The sequence below is a fragment of the Scylla paramamosain genome, chromosome 15 (genome assembly GCF_035594125.1).
Source record: "Scylla paramamosain isolate STU-SP2022 chromosome 15, ASM3559412v1, whole genome shotgun sequence".
NCBI classification, from domain to species: domain Eukaryota; kingdom Metazoa; phylum Arthropoda; class Malacostraca; order Decapoda; family Portunidae; genus Scylla; species Scylla paramamosain.
This window is the reverse complement of record NC_087165.1, coordinates 6,927,242-6,948,511: the sequence shown is the minus strand read 5'-3', so window position 1 is coordinate 6,948,511 and position 21,270 is coordinate 6,927,242. Positions and strand designations below refer to the sequence as shown.

Here is a 21,270-nt window from a genome sequence, read left to right as displayed (position 1 = left end):
TATTTTGACCCAACTCGGTTCTTGGCTTTTTTATTTGAGGCTGTAGTGAAGCTTTTATTGCTTTAAAAAATCGTTTAAGATTTTTAAAATGTTTTGCGTTCCTGTTGAGTTAAGTATGTGCATTTTGAAATGGTTTTTAGTCCCGTTAAAAGTGATGATTTTGTCATTTTTTAGATTCTTTATTTCTCTATTTCAGCTTGTAACTAACTTTGCATTGCTTGAAAAAATAATTCAGATTTTTTGAAGTGTTTTTTGACTGATGTAAAGTGAAATGGGCGGACTTTTGAATGGTTTTAGTGGTGTCAAAGATTCCAACACTTTTTCCATATTTCTGTAGATATTTCTTTACAACTACTCAGGCTGGAGAGGTTTTCATATTGTGAATATTAATCAAAGTAATTGTCAAGTCAAAAAATATAATGCATTCCAGCGTAGCTTAATTTTTTCTAGGGGTCAATTTTTAAAATGAAATAGGTTACGTACGTAAGCCAGCGGCCGGGGGCACTTCGCCTGTGACGTCATCAACGACCGGGGACTTGTCTGGCTCCAGTGTCTCTTGGTCAATATCTACCGTAATTTTCACTGTTTTCCTAATATTTCCAGCTGTTTATAAGCTCAGGCGTGTAAATAGTAGTAGCAGTAGGAGGAATATAAGTGAAATGGAGGAGGAGAGGAAGATATCAGGAGAAATGGAGGAAAAGGAGGCAAAACACATAAATGGCAAGAAGACAACGTTTAGATTAGTTTCCCTTGCTGCGCTTCATTTCTCTTTAATATTTGGTGTGTTTTGGGTGTTTTAAGTGAGTTTTGGGTGTATTTAGGAGTGCTATGGGTGTTTTTGAATGTGTCTTAAGGGTGTTTAGGTGTATTTTAGGTGTACGAGTATATTAGCTGTTATCAGTGTGTTTTGGTTGAATTTTGGGTGTTTAAGTGTGCTTTACGATGTTTTTAGGTGTATTTTACGTGTTTTTAGTATTGTGGGGAGTTTTGAGTGTATTGTGGAATGTTTTGGGTATGTTGAGGTGTTGTGAGTGTTTTTTTTTCCATGTTTTAAGTGTTTTGGCAGAGTTTCGGTGTGTGTGTGTGTGTGTGTGTGTGTGTGTGTGTGTGTGTGTGTTGTGTGTGTGTGTGTGGTCTTTTGGGTGTACTTGTGAGAGTGAAAGGTGTTTTGAGTGCGAATGGGTGTGTTTGTAGCGTATTCTGTGGATATATAGCTGTTTTCGATGTTTTAAGTGTGTTTTAAGTATGTTTGGATGAGTTTTGTGGGTATTTTGGCGTAATTTGGGTGTATTTTGGGTGTTTTATGTGTGTTTAGTTCAGTTTTGTTGAGATTTTGGTGTGTTTTGGATGTTTTAAGTGTGGGGTGTTTGGATATATTTGAGTGTCTTGGATACGTTTGGGTGTGTGTGGGTTCTTTTGAGTGTATATGAGTATGTGAGGGTGTTTTGTGTGCATGCAGGGTCTTTTGAGTGAATTTGAGTGTGTGGGGTGGTGTTTTGGATGCGTTTTGGTGTTTGCACGCTCTTTTGAGTGTATATCTGTGTGTCTGGGAGTGTTTTGGATGCGTGTAGGTGAATGCATGGTCTTTTGGGTGTATTCGAGTCAATGTGGGGGTGTTTTGGATTCCTTTGGGTGTGTACGGGGTCTTTTGAGTGTATTACAGTGTTTGTGTTTGCGTGTTTGCGTGTGTGCGGGGTCTTTTAAATGCATTTTATTGTGTGTGTGTTTTGGATGGGTTTGGGTGTGAGAGGAGTCTTTTCAGTGTATGATGAGCCTAATATTTCTCCCAATATTACAGGAAGGAGGGCTTAGGATACCACAAGGAAGGGGTTGGAGGAGCCTTGGGGATGCCTGAAGGAGGGGCAGTGAAGAAGGGAAGCCTGAAGGTGAAGGAAATGCAGAAAATTCCTCCAATACTGAACGCTTCTCTGCACAGACCTTCCTTCGACTTAACATCCCGTTTATTTCTTTATTATTATTTCTAAGTATGTCTAAGGATCACTTATTTATTTATTTCTTTATTTCTTTATTTATATTTTCCATTCGTTTTTTTTATAATGTAGACTCTTTATTTCATGTATATTCCTGTTTTCTGTTATTTGTTCATGTTAGGGATGACAACAAATATTAAAATTATTACTGCTTTTAATCCCACCGAGAGAGAGAGTGAGAGAGAGAGAGAGAGAGAGAGAGAGAGAGAGAGAGAGAGAGAGAGAGAGAGAGAGAGAGAGATAGAGATACAGACACACAAAAACCCATAAATTATTTCAACACTTTCCATTATGAGACGAAAACCTTTTGAGTGTATTTGAGTGTGTGTGGGAGTGTGTGGGAGCAGTCTGAGGCTGCCTGTGTTTTAGGAGCAGGTAGGGTAAGAAATATTATATCATAATTTTCTTTTCTTTTCACTTTTTTCCTCAGTGTGGGAGCCAGGCTGAGCTCAGCTTGGTTCCCCCTTACATTTTTTCATCTCTTTTTCCTTCTCCCTTAACTGCAACGTGGGAATGAGGCTGAATTCAGCATTGTACTCACAGGGCAGTGTCGGAAAGGGCTGTTGCCGTAAATATTTGTATATTAATCTAAGGAAGCTAAGGGTGACACATGTATGTATCTTTTCTAGCAGAACATGTTTGTTTTCATCATTATGTATCATATAATTTTCTAACACATGAAATAAGTGTTAGGAAGAGTTCTCATATTATCTAGATGGTCACCAAGTTAGCAGGCAGAGGCTGGAGGACAGAGTGCCAATGGGTGAGACAAGCAGAGTAGGCTGTCTATATATACTTGTACTCAAGAACCAATACAGTATAGTAAAAAGGCACACGGAGTTTATTATAACTTCCTGGCGGAGCCTCTAAATCTACAGAAGAAGGAGAGAGAGAGAGAGAGAGAGAGAGAGAGAGAGAGAGAGAGAGAGAGAGAGAGAGAGAGACGAGCAGAGTCATGAGTAGATGAGTAACTATTTCTGACTTTAACATGTGTGGTGGCCGCGACGCCCTCTAGCGGCGGAATTTGTGCGAGAAGTTGATCCCGAACCCGTAAACAAGGAATGTCGTCACGTACTTGCCTGTCTTCTCATAAAAAGTTGATTGCAATATAGTGTTAAAGTTGTAGCTGATATTTCCTCTTCTTCAATAATAGAAAGCCGCACACTTACCTTCCGCTGGCGCCCCAGTTCCTGTGGCCGTACACGCCGAAGGATAATCTGCCGTTGTTTGAAGCGACGCTGGTGGTTAAAATTTGCATGGTAGTTCCTTCCGTAGAGCGTGTGGAAGGCAGTGTTAGCTGTTGTGTTACACCAAAACAGTGTTTAACACGCACACACACACACACACACACACACACACACACACACACACACACACACAGAGAGAGAGAGAGAGAGAGAGAGAGAGAGGGATATGAAAGAGAGATGAAATATATCTACCTATTTCCACTTATCTTCCCCATCCATATAAACCTGTCTAATCTTCTCTTAAAGCTGCCTAATGTCCTACCACTAACAACGTGATTACTGAGTCCGTTCCACTCATCTACCACTCTATTTGAGAACCAATTTCTTCCTATCTCTTTCTTAAACAAAAATTTTTCAAGCTTGAACCCGTTATTTCTTGTTCTATCCTGGTTGCTGATCCTAACAATTTTGCTTACATCCCCCTTGTTATAACCCTTATACCACTTACAGACTTCTATCAGGTCCCCTCTTAACTTACGTCTCTCTAAAGAATGTAAATTTAACAGCTTCAATCTCGCCTCGTAAGGAATACTCCTCATCCCTGTATCCTTTTAGTCATTTTCCTCTGTACTGATTCTCATAGACCTATATTTTTCCTGTAATATGGGGACCAGAACTGCACAGCGTAGTGTAGATGAGGTCTGACCAGCGCCAAGTATAACTTTAATATTACGTCTGGCCTTCAACTTTTAACACTCCTAAAAATGAGTGCTAATACCCTATTTGCCCTGTTTCTGGCCTCTATGCATTGTTTTCCTAGACGGAGTTCAGAGCTAACTATAACTCCTAAATCTTTCTCGTACCCTGTACCTACCAGAGTTTCGTTGTTTAATGTGTACCTACTGTGTGGGTTTCCTTTACCTACGCTAAGTACTTTGCATTAGTTGATATTAAACTGCATTTGCCATCTGTCCGTCCATTCTTTCATACTATCTAAATCTGCCTGCAAGGCGATGGCATCCGATTCTAATCTAATTAATCTACCTGTCTTTGTGTCATCCGCAAATTTACTAACATCACTACTAATTCCACTATCCAAATCATTGATATATATTAAAAAACAACAATGGCTCTAATACTAATCCCTGTGGCACCCCACTAATTATCATGACCCCACTAGGATTTAGAGCTGTTTATTACAAGTGTTTGTCGCCTGTAACTTAAATCAATCACTCGATCAAATCACTGAGTCTCGCATCAAACCTTGAGGCGGGACATTCCCCACTGGGAAAGTACGCCGCGTGTCTTCAAGACAAAGAATGACCTTGGCGCTGAGTTATGCCCAGACACGCTCACATGACACGTTGCGCGGGACTTTCCGAGAGTGCCAGCAGGCCCAGGGAGTTGAATAGTGCCGTACCAGATTGGGTCTTGTTTCATCCACGGGAAAAGGGGAACTGGACACCACTATGATATCGTGGTCTTTGTGTGCATGAAAGAAGAACGTTTCACAATAAATCATTTAGAAATTGAGTTACTTCAATAGTAAACATATGTACTACTGTAGTATAACAGGTACACTCTTGTTTCCTACCAGGGAGAGGCGAGCTCCTGAGTACCAACCGCATGTGTGCATCGATGAGTTCCCTGTCGCAGAGCTCTTCATGGGATTATAGCATGACATAAAGGGACATCAGTCCACAGTATCGCTGTCACACACTCGTGCATTAATTAATAATGTACAGTTTCGCAGAATTTATCCATCTGATATCATTTCTGCGTTGATAACTGACGCGAGCGAGTTTTAGCCTGAAAATCATGTTAAGGTGAAAAGTTAAACACCAAGGCACGCTGGTTTGTTGGCCCTTGGAATTGGAATGGCTTACGGCTTGCAAGGAAATAGGACCACTGATTGACTGACTGACAGAAAAAAAAAAAGGAAACCCCGCAACATTGTGGTCATATATCGCCGAAGGGGGAGCGCTTGGACAAACGGCCACTGAACCCTTCAGTGAGAGGCGACCCATCAAAGAGGTGGCACCGCCGACCACGCTTCAACCCCAGCCACCACGATAAGACGACTCCCCACGGTGGAGGAAATAGGACCAAATACTTTCTGTCTGAATCCACTGTAAAGTGGGCCATCCCTACGTGGGGAAGAACGCTGCCTATTCTCGCGAACCAGTGTCCGTGACACTGGGTGATGCAACACGTGCCACAACATTTTCCGGGTGTTGTACCATAAGGGACTGCCACGTGTAGAACTCATGGCTTCTTGCATCTTCCCTTATTTTCTTATGTTCTTATGTTATCACAGGGAAAATGAATGATTAAAAATTAAGCTATTACATAAATGAGTCACTTGTTTTTCATTTGTACTTTTCCCCGAATGAGGCTACCAATAAGTAAAGATGAAATGAGCATAATTGACACCATATTTACTGTATTCTGTCCTCTCCTGAGTCCACGGGATGTTGCCTCTGTACGATGTTAACTGCCTTTCTTAATATTGTGTTATCAGCTGACTGTCTGACATTATCCTAGGGAAGGGAATCAGCGACAGGTGTCATTCGTGCTTCGTTACGTAAAGTTAAATGCAGGAAATGTTGTATTGCTTAGAAGTTAAATTGGTAAGTCTTGTCCATTTGATATATTAAGAATTTTACATTTTTTCATCACTAAAATCCCTATTATTATTAATTAACCTACTTCTTTAATTACTCATTATTAATGACTGTGGACATTGAGTGAATATATATATGTTTGGTCTGCTTCGCCGTTACGTTATGATGACTGGTGCTCCTTATGTCTGGCTCATCCTCCCTCCTGCGAAATTCTTATTAAAGAGAGGAAAATTGTGAAGCATTGGTCATCTGACTTCTTCCCACACAGGAAGCTGTGCTGTTTATAAGATTGATGCATAACTACACGCATGTATGAGTGCATAATACAAACATTCGTGAGTGGACACCGTGAACTCTTTGTGTGTGTATTATAAATAGAAGAGTTGAGTAGTGGCTATGAGGGGCAAAGGGGAGGCAGCACTGGTGCCGGGAAGTGAGGCGTCTTCCTCCACAAGGTCACGCGACAAAACAGTAATACTGCCACGTCTCTGTGACTTAGCCAGTGCCATCACGCCACGCAGAAACCCCAGTGTCACTGTGTACAGCAGCACTGTGTAGGAGAACCACCATGATGGGAGACGTGGACATCTGTGACACACTTTAGTTGCCTCAATCTGTCTCCCACCAGTGTGGAACACTTGCATTGAGTGTTGAGACAGCGGAGAACGATTACGTTTCTATACATGGCATGCATTTGAAGACTACTCAGTAGAATGCTGTTCGGGTTTGTCATCCTAGCCATGACTGGATCAGGTGGGGGAATACTATTTAACAATAAATGCTCAATTATTAATGACTAAATCTCACTCTGAAAGTAACATGTATTCCGCAATATCAACATGTATTCCGTGATATTATTATCTATAAACATTATAAATAAAAGATTATTTACGAAATTAAATGTTTTATTTATAATTACAAAGGAAACCAGTACAGTATAATCCACACAAATACACATACACACACACACAAGAAGAGCAAGCACATAGTATGCTGTGTTTGGTGGGAGGCAAGCACCTCATTGCTGCGGTGGTCTTAAGCTTTGTGGAGTCTATGACGTCCTTTAGCGGCCGAATCTGTGCGAGAAGCTGATCCCGAATCCGTGAGACCTGTAAGAGATGTGAAGTTGCTGGTTAAAGTCACAAGGTAATTAGTAAAATTTTCGTTTCATATTTCTGAGACGATTAGAAAAAAATAAAATTACATATATATATATATATATATATATATATATATATATATATATATATATATATATATATATATATATATATATATATATATATATATATATATATATATATATATATATATATATATATATATATATATAGTGTTATGTTTTCTTCTAACGTTGATGAAAACCAGCACGCTCACCTCCCGCTGGCGCCCCAGTTCCTGTGGCCGTGCACACCGAAGGATGACCTGCCATTGTTGAAGCGACGCTGGTAGCCGACATTAGCACGGTAGTCCTTTCCGTAGGGCCTGTGGGAGCCAGTAATACCTTTTATGTTGCACCAAAACAGCGTTTACTAGAGAGAGAGAGAGAGAGAGAGAGAGAGAGAGAGAGAGAGAGAGAGAGAGAGAGGTAAAGAATGTCTTACCCGCGGTTCATCCCAACGCCGAAGGTGACCTGTCGCTTCCTGCGGTCGTGTTCGTCCTTCTGGTCCTCCTGTGTTACTCTCTGTGCCTCCTTCTCTTCCTCCTCCTCCTGCGTCTCTAGTGTGACAGCCTCTTCTTGTCTCCTCAGCATCTCCACAAGCGTGTAGGGGTCAACGACCATCAATACCTGGGAGGCTTCACGGAGAAGGTCTGGGTACAGCTCACGCACCGCAGAGGGATTGTTCTCCAGATAGGCCTGCAGCTGCTCCTCCGAGTGGATGTCCTGCAGGTTGTGCGTGTCCTGGAGAGGGACAGCTGCAGCCCAAGACACCGCCAGCATCGCCACCACCAGAAAGGGAGGGCAGGTCTTCATGTTGGCTCTGTCAGTGAAGACTGTGATGCTGGTGACCTTTGAGCCTCGCCTTATAAACCTTTAGGCGGGGCATTCCACACTGGGGAAGCGCGTTGTATGATGCCGTGGCACGCTTACATGGCACCTTGCGTGGGACTTTCCGGGAGTGCTAGAGGGACTACACTAAAGGGGTGTCGCGTGTTGTCTACTATATGATTTGATGATTTGTTTGTCACATTGTTATACAGTAATACATACAAGTGAAAATCATTATAGCTACAGGCTCCAAAGAAAATGAAGACATATATATATATATATATATATATATATATATATATATATATATATATATATATATATATATATATATATATATATATATATATATGGTGTAAAAGTCTTTCTTATAACTTGTTTTTCAGGGGAACTCAATTCTGGATGTATGTGCTTAATACTTATCGTCTAGGCGATATATATCAAGCACATAAATAACATATATATGTGCTTAATGTATATCGCCTAGGCAATATATATTAACCACATATTAACAATACAAGTACTGAATAACAACTTAACATTGAGTCAACTACATATTGGAAGATAATGCTTCGGAGCTCCGTTCCGATGCCATTATCATAACGTTAGGAACCTAAATATTTCAGTTCCTCTCTCGTTGTGTGTATACTGATTGGTTTATGTGATACAGTTTATAATTTTAGTGTTCGTGATGTTTTTTTGGTTTTGCTTGTAGTGCCATGTAATGTTGAGATTTATATAACTTTTTCTTAGTGTTTTTATTGTTTTTTAGCCTGAGGATGCCAGCAGAAAGAGGGGAAACGTAGCAAAAGAATAAAGTTGACGAAAACTTTGGAGTTTCTCTGAAAATAACAAGTTTATATATATATATATATATATATATATATATATATATATATATATATATATATATATATATATATATATATATATATATATATATATATATATATATATATATATATATGTAGATAGATAGATAGATATAAGTGTACCAACTCGATGTTTCTGCACCATTGCAGTTCTTATAAGTAAATGATACCACGGATTTAATTGTATTTGATGGCTGATAGATATAAGCAAATGTCCATGTTTTGTCTCATGACAGAGGCAAACTTGTCTCCTCCGTGTGCAGGCAAACCTATAGGTTATGTGCGTAGCACTGAAGATTTTGTTATAAAAGATGAAAGTTTTGTAGTGTGTGTGTGTGTGTGTGTGTGTGTGTGTGTGTGTGTGTGTAGACTTAATTATAATAAAGATATTCTCTCAAATTGTTGCTGTTTGCGAGATTATCACATCAGTAAGGCGTCAGTTCCCGGTGTGCTCGGCTTGTCTTTGCTTACGTGGAGTGAACTTATTTCCTCTTTGGTGCTCCCTTTCATGGGAGTATATGTTGCGTCAGGTTTGATGGGAGGTAAGACGCAAAAGTGTCACTTTATGTAGGCGCCACAGTGACTGCCTGAGCAAGTGTTGTTATTCTGCAGATATTTCTTCGAATGTCCTACGGGAACAGAATACGCAAGAAAGGAAAAAAAAGCTAAAGGCTGGCAAGAAACAGCGACCCCATATGAAAATTGGTTAAAGCTCAAGACAAAAAAGATTTGTGCCGCGCTGCCTTCATTCTGTTGGTGTTGTTGAAAGCGGCAGTCCTCCGCTACCCCCCCCCCCATCACAACCACCACGAATGCTGTAGGTATATGCAGACTTATTTTGCATTGCTGTCACTCAACATTTATTGCCGTCCTTCCCATTGTCTTCTCGGGGCTCCAGTTTGTTCATGCCATCCATCGCCCCACGCCTTTCCCTGCCACCTTGTAATCCATGTTGAAACACAAAAACACAAAGAACACAATCATGACACTGTTTTGACGCAGAATAAAGCTCGTGAAGCACACCATCGTGCAGGGCGTGCTATGTATTGGCCCCGCGTCATCACACCGCAACATCACAGCCGGACACAGGCCTAGCCACAGACACGGCATGTAGTTCCGCTTATCATTTTTCTTTTGTTTGTGTACCTGACTGGATGATTTTGCCAACAGAGCGAGAGAATCAGTCTAGTGGACAATTAATTCTGTAATCTTGTAAGTGACTATATGGTGCCACTCATGTCATTCATTGTCATCATTATCTTCCATTTTCATCTGCCTAACCACCGCTGATGTTCAGAAAGAGGGAAATAAATATATGTTCCATTATATGTCTATGACTTAACAAACTTGTGAGGCAATGCTTGCTCGCCAGGTGAGAGATGGTGGGCTTTCCACATGGTCACTTTTAATTATCCCGAGTGTTCTAGGTAGTGTGGCACGAAGTAAACGATGATCATGCGCAGCCACGGGTGGGGAGGCGACACAGCAACACGTGGGCAGACGGTGGCTATGTCAACGACTGTGTCACTTGTCCGCCATTGTTTCGTTAAATGGTGTTTAAAAGTGGGAATTCACGTATATGCAGTTGCCGAAAGGACCATTATGAAACACTTCTGTTTCCCATCTCCACTACATTCAAAAAGGTTTAGTTGAAGTGACACGGGATTTTGATTAGTTAGTGACAAATTAACAAGATTTTCACATTATTATCAGGAGGAGTACTCTTCAGAATCTGGTTAATCATCAGTGTGATCTTTGAAAATAGTCATGGTGAGAGAGCAAAGCGTTTCTGAGTACGGTCTTAAATGTGATAAGCCTCAGCATTCGAGAGTCTTCCTCTTGCGAGTCGTGTGAAAAGCAATGCGGGAGGGAATTAGTAGCCGGAGTGGGCATGCAGGAGCCAGCCGTTACGCGACCAATGTTCTCGTTTTTCTATATTGAAGTAAATTTCATTTGTTTATTTTATTTATTTTATATACTTTATTTTAACTTATTTTTGTGTGTACTGAATCGAGAGTCAGAGCTACATGGTGTGCGTGCTCTTTTTTTTTTTTTTGTATTTTGTATTTATTTATTTATTTATTTATTTATTTATTTATTATTTGTTTATTTGTTTATTTTTATTTATTTACTTTTTTTGCATATACTAAATTAAGAATCGGAGTTGCGTGATTTGCTCGTTATGTACTTTTCATGAGTACGGTGCACCGTATATGTGTAATGCACGAGTGTATTACCATATACCTCATCTCCTTTGATTTGGGATTACAGGCTCTGTTTATGAATTTTCATTTTGCTCGCGTTGTCTCATATAATATAAGCATTTGATGTTCTGAGACCCTAGAGCAGTTGTTCCCAACCTATGAGTAATTGCAAGTGCGTAAATTGGATAATTTGAGTGGGTAATTGAAGGCTGAGAATGAAGACATATTGTTACGAATGTGTGTGTGTGTGTGTGTGTGTGTGTGTGTGTGTGTGTGTGGGTGGGTGTGTGTGTGCGAAAATGTAATTGTTTGTGGAGTATGGGTATGAGAGAAACAACGGAGAGGAGGACAGACTCGTCTCATACAGGGCAAGAAGCAGGTGGTGCGCGCGGCGGTGAGCCACCGAGTCAGAGAGGACAAAGGGGAGGGGTGCGTCGCCTGGTCGGAGTGTGGTTCCCAGTTGTGCCTTGCTCTTTTGCTTTTGAGTTTCTGTGCCTTTTCTGTGCCACTGTAGCCGCATATAGACAATGCATTGCATACACAGTACCTTGCAAATACAGTATCGTGCCGTGAGGAAACTGTTTGAGCCTGTGACTGAAGGGAGATCCTGTGCTTGGCTTGAGGGATGATTGCCAGAGTGAGAGGTATTGCGTCCATGTACTGTGTAAGACCAATAGATTAGAAGGGTCTTTCCGCCAGACAACCCAGGGAATTTTGATCATATGCACAATTTGGAGCGCGTTGCAGTTGACGTCACAGTGTGGAAAACTTCTACAGGTCTTGAGATGTGATAGAAAATAGGGTGTTAATGGAAGACTTTATGGAATGAATTTGTTTCAAAAGTACATGTAGCTAATATGTTGATCTTCTTACACCATATTAGTTATGAGGATGACGAAATTTTCATGACAACCTTATGACATGATAACTTAATAGGTACTTATTCATATCAGAGCACCTGGGAATACGAGTATGACAAATAAAAGATAAAATACCAGTTTAATTAACTTATTTTACCAGTTCTGACTCCGTTCTTACTTAACCCTACTTTAGTTGATTTCTTACATCATGGCAGGTTTTAATGCACACAGCGTCATTTGCATGACAGCCTCATTACATGACAAAAAAAAAAAAAAAAAATGTTCATCTTTTGAAAAGTTATAAAAACATTATTTCCCTGTTTCTGGAATAAAGATTTGCAACCGGATACAGCACAACAATTTCGCTTACTAGTTAACAGCAGCCAGCGTTCTGCATCGTTTCTGACTGACGGTTTACCACCGTCTCTTTGTCATAATATATATATATATATATATATATATATATATATATATATATATATATATATATATATATATATATATATATATATATATATATATATATATATATATATATATATATGTTACAGTCAATACCTGAATCCAGACAATTTGTAAAGTGACTTATTTTTTCAGGCAATTTGTGAACTGCCTGGTTAGGTTAGGTTAGGTTAGGTTAGGTTAGGTTAGGTTAGGTTAGGTTAGGTTAGGTTAGGTTATAACCTAACCTAACCTAACCTAACCTAACCTAACCTAACCTAACCTAACCTAACCTAACCTAACCAGGCAGTTCACAAATTGCCTGAAAAAATAAGTCACTTTACAAATTGTCTGGATTCAGGTATTGACTGTAACATATATATATATATATATATATATATATATATATATATATATATATATATATATATATATATATATATATATATATATATATATATATATATATTCACACACACTACTACTGTACTCATACTTAATGTGGGTAATGCAAACTTCAAGAAGTCAGTAAATGGATTATGTAATGACAAAAATTCGGAACAACTCCTCTAGAATATAGACCCGAACAATGAGAATGGTACAAATATAGGTATTTATTTAGATAATTCCCCCCAAAAAACAGTGCGACACATTTTCAGAAGATCGTGTGTTGTATTTGGTATAAAGCTAGCATGCCTCTCAAGACTGGCGGCATGACAACCAGTGTGAGGAATTCTCTGCTGCGGCGGTCTGAGGCTGCCTGTGTGATGACCGCGACGCCCTCTAGCGACGGAATCTGTGCGAGAAGGTGATCCCGAACCCATGGGACCTGTGAACAAGGGATGACGTCACATTACTTGCCTGTCTTCTCACAAAAAGGTGAATACAATACAATGTTAAACTTTTCCCTGATATTTATTCTTTTTTAGTAACGAAAACCAGCACACTCACCTCCCGCTGGCGCCCCAGTTCCTGTGGCCGTGCACGCCGAAGGATGACCTGCCGCTGTTGAAACGACGCTGGTAGCCAACATTTGCTTGGTAGTTCCTTCCGTAGGGCCTGTGGGAGGCACTGTTAGCTGTTGTGGTACACCAAAACTGTTAACCAGAGAAAAAGAGATGGGCAAAGAATATCTTACCCGCGGTTCATCCCAAAGCCAAAGGTGGCCTGTCTCTTTCTGCGGTCGTGCTCGTCCTTTTGATCCTCCTGCTTTCCATCATGTGTCTCCGTCTCCTCCTCCTCCTTCATCTCCTCCTTTTCCGTTTGGGCCTCCGGCGCTGCCGCCGCATATTGCTTCCTCAGCATCTCCACCACCGTTTCGGGATCAACGACCACCAACACCTGGGAGGCTTCACGCAGAAGGTCTGGGTACAGGTCAAGCAACACAGAAGGACTGGTCTCTAGATACGCCTGCAGCTGCTCCTCCAAATAGGTGTCCTGCAGTCTGTGTGTGTCCTGAAGAGTGACACCCGCGGCCAAGGAAACCGCCAGCATCCCCACCATCAGGAGGGGATGGACGAGGAGTGTACAGGTCTTCATGTTGGCTGTGTCAGTGAAAACTGTGATGCTGGTAACTCCTGAGCCTCGCCTTATAAATACCAAAATGGGGCATCCCTCCATGGGGAAGTACGTTGCCCATTCTCGCGAGTTGGTGACCTTAGCATTGAGTGGTGCCAGCGCGTGCCATAAAGTTTTCCGTGAGTTCGGGAGTTCCCTTGTCACAAGAAAGAATCAAACGTATGAGTGAAAATAACCGAGCTACTGAAAGAAAAAAAAAACGAGGTGGCAGGTTTATAAAGGATTTATTACTGTATTTCATCTTGATTCTTAAAAAAAAATGTCAGTTATTATTTAGTGTTGTTGACGGATGTGGCCAGTGTGAGGGAGTCATGATTGTGTCGTCAGACTTGGTATAGTCATCCTATCTATACCGCCGTACTCAGGAGAGATAAAAATATACGTGGGTGTTTGCATTGTAATATGAACGTGTTGATCAACATTGTGTGAAGGAAAAAATCAATCTGTCAGTTGTAAATCGTTACGCAAGGTGAACTGAAAGAAATGTTGGAATTGAAATTATTACAAAAAAGGTAGATTTATTCTGCTTGTGAAATATTATGAACTTTTTTAATACAGTCATCTCCAGCAGCAGTTGGCATCCCGCACAATCTGACGACTTTCACCGAGTAGAGTGCCTGCTCAGCTTTTACTACGTATAAAATAATCCTTGTGCTCATCCTCCCTCCCGCGTAGTCTTCCCGTCTCGCTGGTACTCATGATCACCAGCTGTCTTTGCTTATGTAAAACATAACTGTCAGAATTGAAACTAGAGATGAAGTTACAAAGAAAGAAGTCACAGGAGGGTAGACTGGAAATAACCGTTACTTACTCATGTTTACGAACTATTTGTTCCAGATGTTTGGAACGAATTGCTACTTCTTACTTTTTTTTTTACAAACGAATCGCGGTTCATGGCTGTCTTGGAATGAGAGAATTTGTGTTGAGGCAGGAATGTGAGAATAGTTGATTCCTTCTCCAACTGTGACCATTATTCAAAGAAACAGGCTCTGTTTCATTAATAGTAATTTCTAGAACATTATCCTGAAATTTTATTGTTGGATACTACTCACGTATCCTGCCTCTCGCTGTAACTGGAAATCGCTTCAGAAAACAATAACGTGCTGTACACATCAGCTCGTAATTATAGTCCCGATACATGAAGGAAAAAAAAAAAATATTCAGAGGCGAAATACCTCACGGTGACGTATTCAACACTGCCTAGGTGAACACGAAGTCACCCATGACTGTCAACGCAATGGCAATGGCCACCGACACAACCTTTGACATCATCAGGGCGTAGTACTGATCATGGTAAAAAGCTTTCAGACAATTTCAAGAACTGCATTCATACATTTTACTTTCAACACTTAATCGTGTGTGTGTGTGTGTGTGTGTGTGTGTGTGTGTGTGTGTGTGTGTGTGTAAGTAAAGTGAGTGAGTGAGTGAGTGAGTGAGTGAGCGAGTGTGTGTGTGTGTATGTGTGTGTGTGTGTGTGTGTGCGGGGGATTAGGTGACGGGAAAACCAACCCATGAATCTCGTACCCTCTTGACTTCTTCACGCCCATAACAGCGCAGCGCATGAAGGGTTGAGAGAGTGTAGAGCGTGTTTCCCCATATAGCGAGCCAATATGAACACCTCCCCTTTTCTGGTAGGAACTGGTGGGGATTTTCAACAGTCTCCCATACACTACGAACTCTAATCATTACTCACGTCATTCCTCTCATGCGACGGTGGCTCTCAGATGGTGATTCTCGTTAAAGCCACTCGGTGGGAAACTTTATGGGGTACCAATGAATTGTAAGATGGTTATGATAGCAGAAGGAAAAGGGAAAAGGACCACAGACTCACGTCCGCAGGGAGACGCAGGCTGCCTTCGCCAATGAAATGAATGTGGAATGCGTCAATCTTTGCTTCTATGTCTTTACTTCTGTCGAGACAGATATTACATGAATATGTGGATGTGTGTTTGTTTGCCTCTTTTCTTCTTTTTCTTTTCTCTTTTTCCGCCCTTAAGTAATGTGAAGTAGGATCACTACACTTGTATTTGATGTGCAAGTACTGATTCGGCGTCGGATTTAACACCTGGCGCCCTCAAGCCCTGAGGAGAGGCCGCCGTGTTATGGCAGGGCCTTCCTCAGGCTTCATAGACGCAACACGACCTGCTGCCTTCCTAAGGTGTTTTGATCTTTAGTAAAATACATTTTACTTGTATAATTTCTCCTTCCTCCCCCTCGTCTCACACGCACACACACACACACACACACACAATGAGAGAGAGAGAGAGAGAGAGAGAGAGAGAGAGAGAGAGAGAGAGAGAGGGAGAGAAACTCTTTCTGGTTTTCTAGCTGAGTTCAGTGCAAACAGATCGCCATTTGCACTGCTCCTCTTGTCACTTCGCCCCCGTGCCAGCGGAGTATAATATGATGAAAACTCGCACAGTTTTCTTGTAGAGAGGCAGTCCTTGAGAATGAGCGTTCACACACAACGAGATGCACTGCACATGAGCTGGATACATTACTTTACAAGTGGATTAATACATAACACAAACACTGCGTTGTATGGCGGAGTGAACACTTAAGTTAAAGTTTATACACAGACAGAAAAATCTATTCATTCAATTCCTGTTATATATCCTATAACAGAAAAGTCAGCTACTTCTAGCCAAGATGACCTTGACTCGAAACTATCACTACAAATCAGGCTTGAATAGACAATAAAAACTGAATCATGTTTCAGTCTGCTCCACCAGCTTTAAAAGAGAATGTTAAGTGTACCTTAATTATTTACTTTAGGCAAATCACATTAGCTTCGACTTCTTTGGACTAAAATTGCATTTTGTGTCATTTGTGTTATAAATTACAGATAAATAAAAGAAGTGTTCAGTTTTACAACAAAACAATTCATCTCTAAAAACTTGATAACCATGTTTTGATCCTTCCTGTCCCTGGTCACACAGCACCCAGTCGAGAATTGTTCTCTGTGTTACTGCGGCAAGACCAGAGCGACGATCATACTTGGTCACGGATGTAGGAGACACGGAGAGACACGTGTACCGGGAACGGCAATGTCAGCAGTCCTGGGTCACCTGTAACAATTCCGTGTACTGAAACAATGACCGTGGTAGAAAAAAATAATAATAATAATTTAAAGATATAAGGAAAACATCTGAAGTAAACACTGTATTGTGATAGGTGGGATTGTTGCATGTCTCTCACTACCGGCAGGACAACATACTGCTCCGTACTGCAGCAGTCTGAGGCTGCCTGTGTGTTAGGAACAGGTAGGGTAAGAAATATTATATCATAATTTTCTTTTCTTTTCACTTTTTTTCCTCAAATACAGTGTGGGAGCCAGGCTGAGCTCAGCTTGGTTCCCCCTTACATTTTTTCATCTCTTTTTCCTTCTCCCTTAACTGCAGCGTGGGAATGAGGCTGAGTTCAGCATTGTACTCACAGGACAGTGTCGGAAAGGGCTGTTGCCGTAAATATTTGTATATTAATCTAAGGAAGCTAAGGGTGACACATGTATGTATCTTTTCTAGCAGAACATGTTTGTTTTCATCATTATGTCTCATATAATTTTCTAACACATGAAATAAGTGTTAGGAAGAGTTCTTATATTATCTAGATGGTCACCAAGTTAGCAGGCAGAGGCTGGAGGACAGAGTGCCAATGGGTGAGACAAGCAGAGTAGGCTGTCTATATATACTTGTACTCAAGAACCAATACAGTATAGTAAAAAGGCACACGGAGTTTATTATAACTTCATGGCGGAGCCTCTAAATCTACAGAAGAAGGAGAGAGAGAGAGAGAGAGAGAGAGAGAGAGAGAGAGAGAGAGAGAGAGAGAGAGAGAGACGAGCAGAGTCATGAGTAGATGAGTAACTATTTCTGACTTTAACATGTGTGGTGGCCGCGACGCCCTCTAGCGGCGGAATTTGTGCGAGAAGTTGATCCCGAACCCGTAAACAAGGAATGTCGTCACGTACTTGCCTGTCTTCTCATAAAAAGTTGATTGCAATATAGTGTTAAAGTTGTGGCTGATATTTCCTCTTCATCAATAATAGAAAGCCGCACACTTACCTTCCGCTGGCGCCCCAGTTCCTGTGGCCGTACACGCCGAAGGATAATCTGCCGTTGTTTGAAGCGACGCTGGTGGCTAAAATTTGCATGGTAGTTCCTTCCGTAGAGCGTGTGGAAGGCAGTGTTAGCTGTTGTGTTACACCAAAACAGTGTTTAACACGCACACACACACACACACACACACACACACACACACACACACACACACACACACACACACACACACACACACACACACAGAGAGAGAGAGAGAGAGAGAGAGAGGTTCATCCCGTAGCTAAAGGTGATCTGTCTCTTCCATACCTTAAGAACATAAGAAATAAGGGAAGCTGCAAGAAGCGACTAGGCTTACACGAGGCAATCCCTGTATGAAATATACCTACCTATTTCCACTTATCTTCCCCATCCATAAACCTGTCTAATCTTCTCTTAAAGCTGCCTAATGTCCTACCACTAACAACATGATTACTGAGTCCGTTCCACTTATCTACCACTCTATTTGAGAACCAATTTCTTCCTATCTCTTTCCTAAACATAAATTTTTCAAGCTTGAACCCGTTATTTCTTGTTCTATCCTGGTTGCTGATCCTAACAATTTTGCTTACATCCCCCTTGTTATAACCTTTATACCACTTAAAGACTTCCATCAGGTCCCCTCTTAACTTACGTCTCTCTAAAGAATGTAAATTTAACAGCTTCAATCTCGCCTCGTAAGGAATACTCCTCATCTCTGTATCCTTTTAGTCATTCTCCTCTGTACTGATTCTAATAGACCTATATTTTTCCTGTAATATGGGGACCAGAACTGCACAGCGTAGTGTAGATGAGGTCTGACCAGCGCCAAGTATAACTTTAATATTACTTCTGGCCTTCAACTTTTAACACTCCTAAAAATGAATGCTAATACCGTATTTGCCCTGTTTCTGGCCTCTGTGCATTGTTTTCCTAGACGGAGTTCAGAGCTAACTATAACTCCTAAATCTTTCTCGTACCCTGTACCTACCAGAGTTTCGTTGTTTAATGTGTACCTACTGTGTGGGTTTCCTTTACCTACGCTAAGTACTTTGCATTAGTTGATATTAAACTGCATTTGCCATCTGTCCGTCCATTCTTTCATACTATCTAAATCTGCCTGCAAGGCGATGGCATCCGATTCTGACCTAATTGATCTACCTGTCTTTGTGTCATCAGCAAATTTACTAACATCACTACTAGTTCCACTATCCAAATCATTGATATATATTAAAAAAACAACAATGGCCCTAATACTAATCCCTGTGGTACACCACTAATTATCATGACCCCACTAGGATTTAGAGCCGTTTATTACAAGTGTTTGTCGCCTGTAACTGAAATCAATCACTCGATCATATCACTGAGTCTCGCATCAAACCCTGAGGCGGGACATTCCACACTGGGAAAGTACGCCGCGTGTCTTCAAGACAGAGAGTGACCTTGGCGCTGAGTTATGCCGAGACACGCTCACATGACACGTTGCGCGGGACTTTCCGAGAGTGCCAGCAGGCCCAGGGAGTTGCATAGTGCCGTACCAGATTGGGTCTTGTTTCATCCACGGGAAAAGGGGAACTGGACACCACTCTGATATCGTGGTCTTTGTGTGCATGAAAGAAGAACGTTTCGCAATAAATCATTTAGAAATTGAGTTAATTCAATAGTAAACATATGTACTACTGTAGTATAACAGGTACACTCTTGTTTCCTACCAGGGAGAGGCGAGCTCCTGAGTACCAACCGCATGTGTGCATCGATGAGTTCCCTGTCGCAGAGCTCTTCATGGGATTATAGCATGACATAAAGGGACATCAGTCCACAGTATCGCTGTCACACACTCGTGCATTAATTAATAATGTACAGTTTCGCAGAATTTATCCATCTGATATCATTTCTGCGTCGATAACTGACGCCAGCGAGTTTTAGCCTGAAAATCATGTTAAGGTGAAAAGTTAAACACCAAGGCACGCTGGTTTGTTTGCGCCTTGGAATTGGAATGGCTTACGGCTTGCAAGGAAATAGGACCACTGATTGACTGATTGACAGAAAAAAAAAAAAAAAGCAAAGCCCCGCAACATTGTGGTCATATAGCGCCGAAGGGGGAGCGCTTGGACAAACGGCCACTGAACCCTTCAGTGACAGGCGACCCATCAAAGAGGTGACACCGCCGACCACGCTTCAACCCCAGCCACCACGACAAGGTGACTCCCCACGGTGGAGGAAATAGGACCAAATACTTTCTGTCTGAATCCACTGTAAAGTGGGCCATCCCTACGTGGGGAAGAATGCTGCCTATTCTCGCGAACCAGTGTCCGTGACACTGGGTGATGCAACACGTGCCACAACATTTTCCGGGAGTTGTACCATAAGGGACTGCCACGTGTAGAACTCATGGCTTCTTGCATCTTCCCTTATTTTCTTACGTTCTTATGTTATCACAGGGAAAATGAATGATTAAAAATTAAGTTATTACATCAATGAGTCACTTCTTTTTCATTTCTACATTTCCCCGAATGAGGTTACCAATAAGTAAAGATGAAATGAGCATAATTGACACCATATTTACTGTATTCTGTCCTCTCCTGAGTCCACGGGATGTTGCCTCTGTACGATGTTAACTGCTTTTGTTAATATTGTGTTATCAGCTGACTGTCTGACATTATCCTAGGGAAGGGAATCAGCGACAGGTGTCATTCGTGCTTCGTTACGTAAAGTTAAATGCAGGAAATGTTGTATTACTTAGAAGTTAAATTGGTAAGTCTTGTCCATTTGATATATTAAGAATTTTACATTTTTTCATCACTAAAATCCCTATTATTATTAATTAACCTACTTCTTTAATTACTCATTATTAATGACTGTGGACATTGAGTGAATATATATATGTTTGGTCTGCTTCGCCGTTACGTTATGATGACTGGTGCTCCTTATGTCTGGCTCATCCTCCCTCCTGCGAAATTCTTATTAAAGAGAGGAAAATTGTGAAGCATTGGTCATCTGACTTCTTCCCACACAGGAAGCTGTGCTGTTTATAAGATTGATGCATAACTACACGCATGTATGAGTGCATAATACAAACATTCGTGAGTGGACACCGTGAACTCTTTGTGTGTGTATTATAAATAGAAGAGTTGAGTAGTGGCTATGAGGGGCAAAGGGGAGGCAGCACTGGTGCCGGGAAGTGAGGCGTCTTCCTCCACAAGGTCACGCGACAAAACAGTAATACTGCCACGTCTCTGTGACTTAGCCAGTGCCATCACGCCACGCAGAAACCCCAGTGTCACTGTGTACAGCAGCACTGTGTAGGAGAACCACCATGATGGGAGACGTGGACATCTGTGACACACTTTAGTTGCCTCAATCTGCCTCCCACCAGTGTGGAACACTTGCATTGAGTGTTGAGACAGCGAAGAACGATTACGTTTCTATACATGGCATGCATTTGAA

General features: G+C 41.2%; 2 protein-coding genes and 1 long non-coding RNA gene across 4 annotated transcripts in view; 1 reads left to right on the top strand and 2 right to left on the bottom strand.

Moving 5' to 3' along the window:
- LOC135107346 (uncharacterized) overlaps positions 1 to 2,822 on the top strand; it is a 3,633-nt gene extending 811 nt beyond the window's left edge. The window contains exon 2 of the long non-coding RNA XR_010271715.1: positions 1,799 to 2,822. This is a non-coding gene — a long non-coding RNA (uncharacterized LOC135107346). The remainder of the gene's footprint in view (positions 1 to 1,798) is intronic.
- Positions 2,823 to 6,689: 3,867 nt separating this feature from the next.
- LOC135107345 (uncharacterized) lies at positions 6,690 to 7,863 on the bottom strand. The gene is made up of 3 exons (XM_064017080.1): positions 7,407 to 7,863; positions 7,180 to 7,287; positions 6,690 to 6,911 (listed from the first exon to the last, which is right to left on the bottom strand). The coding sequence occupies exons 1-3, from the start codon at positions 7,775 to 7,777 to the stop codon at positions 6,866 to 6,868; spliced, it is 525 nt and encodes a 174-aa protein (XP_063873150.1). The 5' UTR covers positions 7,778 to 7,863; the 3' UTR covers positions 6,690 to 6,865.
- Positions 7,864 to 12,694: 4,831 nt separating this feature from the next.
- Positions 12,695 to 13,909, bottom strand: LOC135107344 (uncharacterized). Of its 2 annotated transcripts, XM_064017077.1 has the most exons (3): positions 13,308 to 13,823; positions 13,121 to 13,228; positions 12,695 to 12,998 (listed from the first exon to the last, which is right to left on the bottom strand). In XM_064017077.1, the coding sequence occupies exons 1-3, from the start codon at positions 13,787 to 13,789 to the stop codon at positions 12,953 to 12,955; spliced, it is 636 nt and encodes a 211-aa protein (XP_063873147.1). In that variant the 5' UTR covers positions 13,790 to 13,823; the 3' UTR covers positions 12,695 to 12,952. The 2 variants fall into 2 exon arrangements, with proteins under 2 accessions (XP_063873147.1, XP_063873148.1); XM_064017078.1 differs by lacking the exon at positions 13,121 to 13,228 and having other exon boundaries at positions 13,308 to 13,909.
- Positions 13,910 to 21,270: the final 7,361 nt, after the last annotated feature.

Excerpts from the sequence above, each read along its gene's own strand:
- LOC135107344 (XM_064017077.1), bottom strand. The coding sequence starts at position 13,789 with ATGGAGGGATGCCCCATTTTGGTATTTATAAGGCGAGGCTCAGGAGTT. Across the intron at positions 13,229-13,307 it reads GGCTTTGGGATGAACCGCGG|GCCCTACGGAAGGAACTACC; the intron begins GTAAGATATTCT and ends TGCCTCCCACAG. Across the intron at positions 12,999-13,120 it reads AACTGGGGCGCCAGCGGGAG|GTCCCATGGGTTCGGGATCA; the intron begins GTGAGTGTGCTG and ends CCTTGTTCACAG.
- LOC135107345 (XM_064017080.1), bottom strand. The coding sequence starts at position 7,777 with ATGAAGACCTGCCCTCCCTTTCTGGTGGTGGCGATGCTGGCGGTGTCT. Across the intron at positions 7,288-7,406 it reads GGCGTTGGGATGAACCGCGG|GCCCTACGGAAAGGACTACC; the intron begins GTAAGACATTCT and ends TGGCTCCCACAG. Across the intron at positions 6,912-7,179 it reads AACTGGGGCGCCAGCGGGAG|GTCTCACGGATTCGGGATCA; the intron begins GTGAGCGTGCTG and ends CATCTCTTACAG.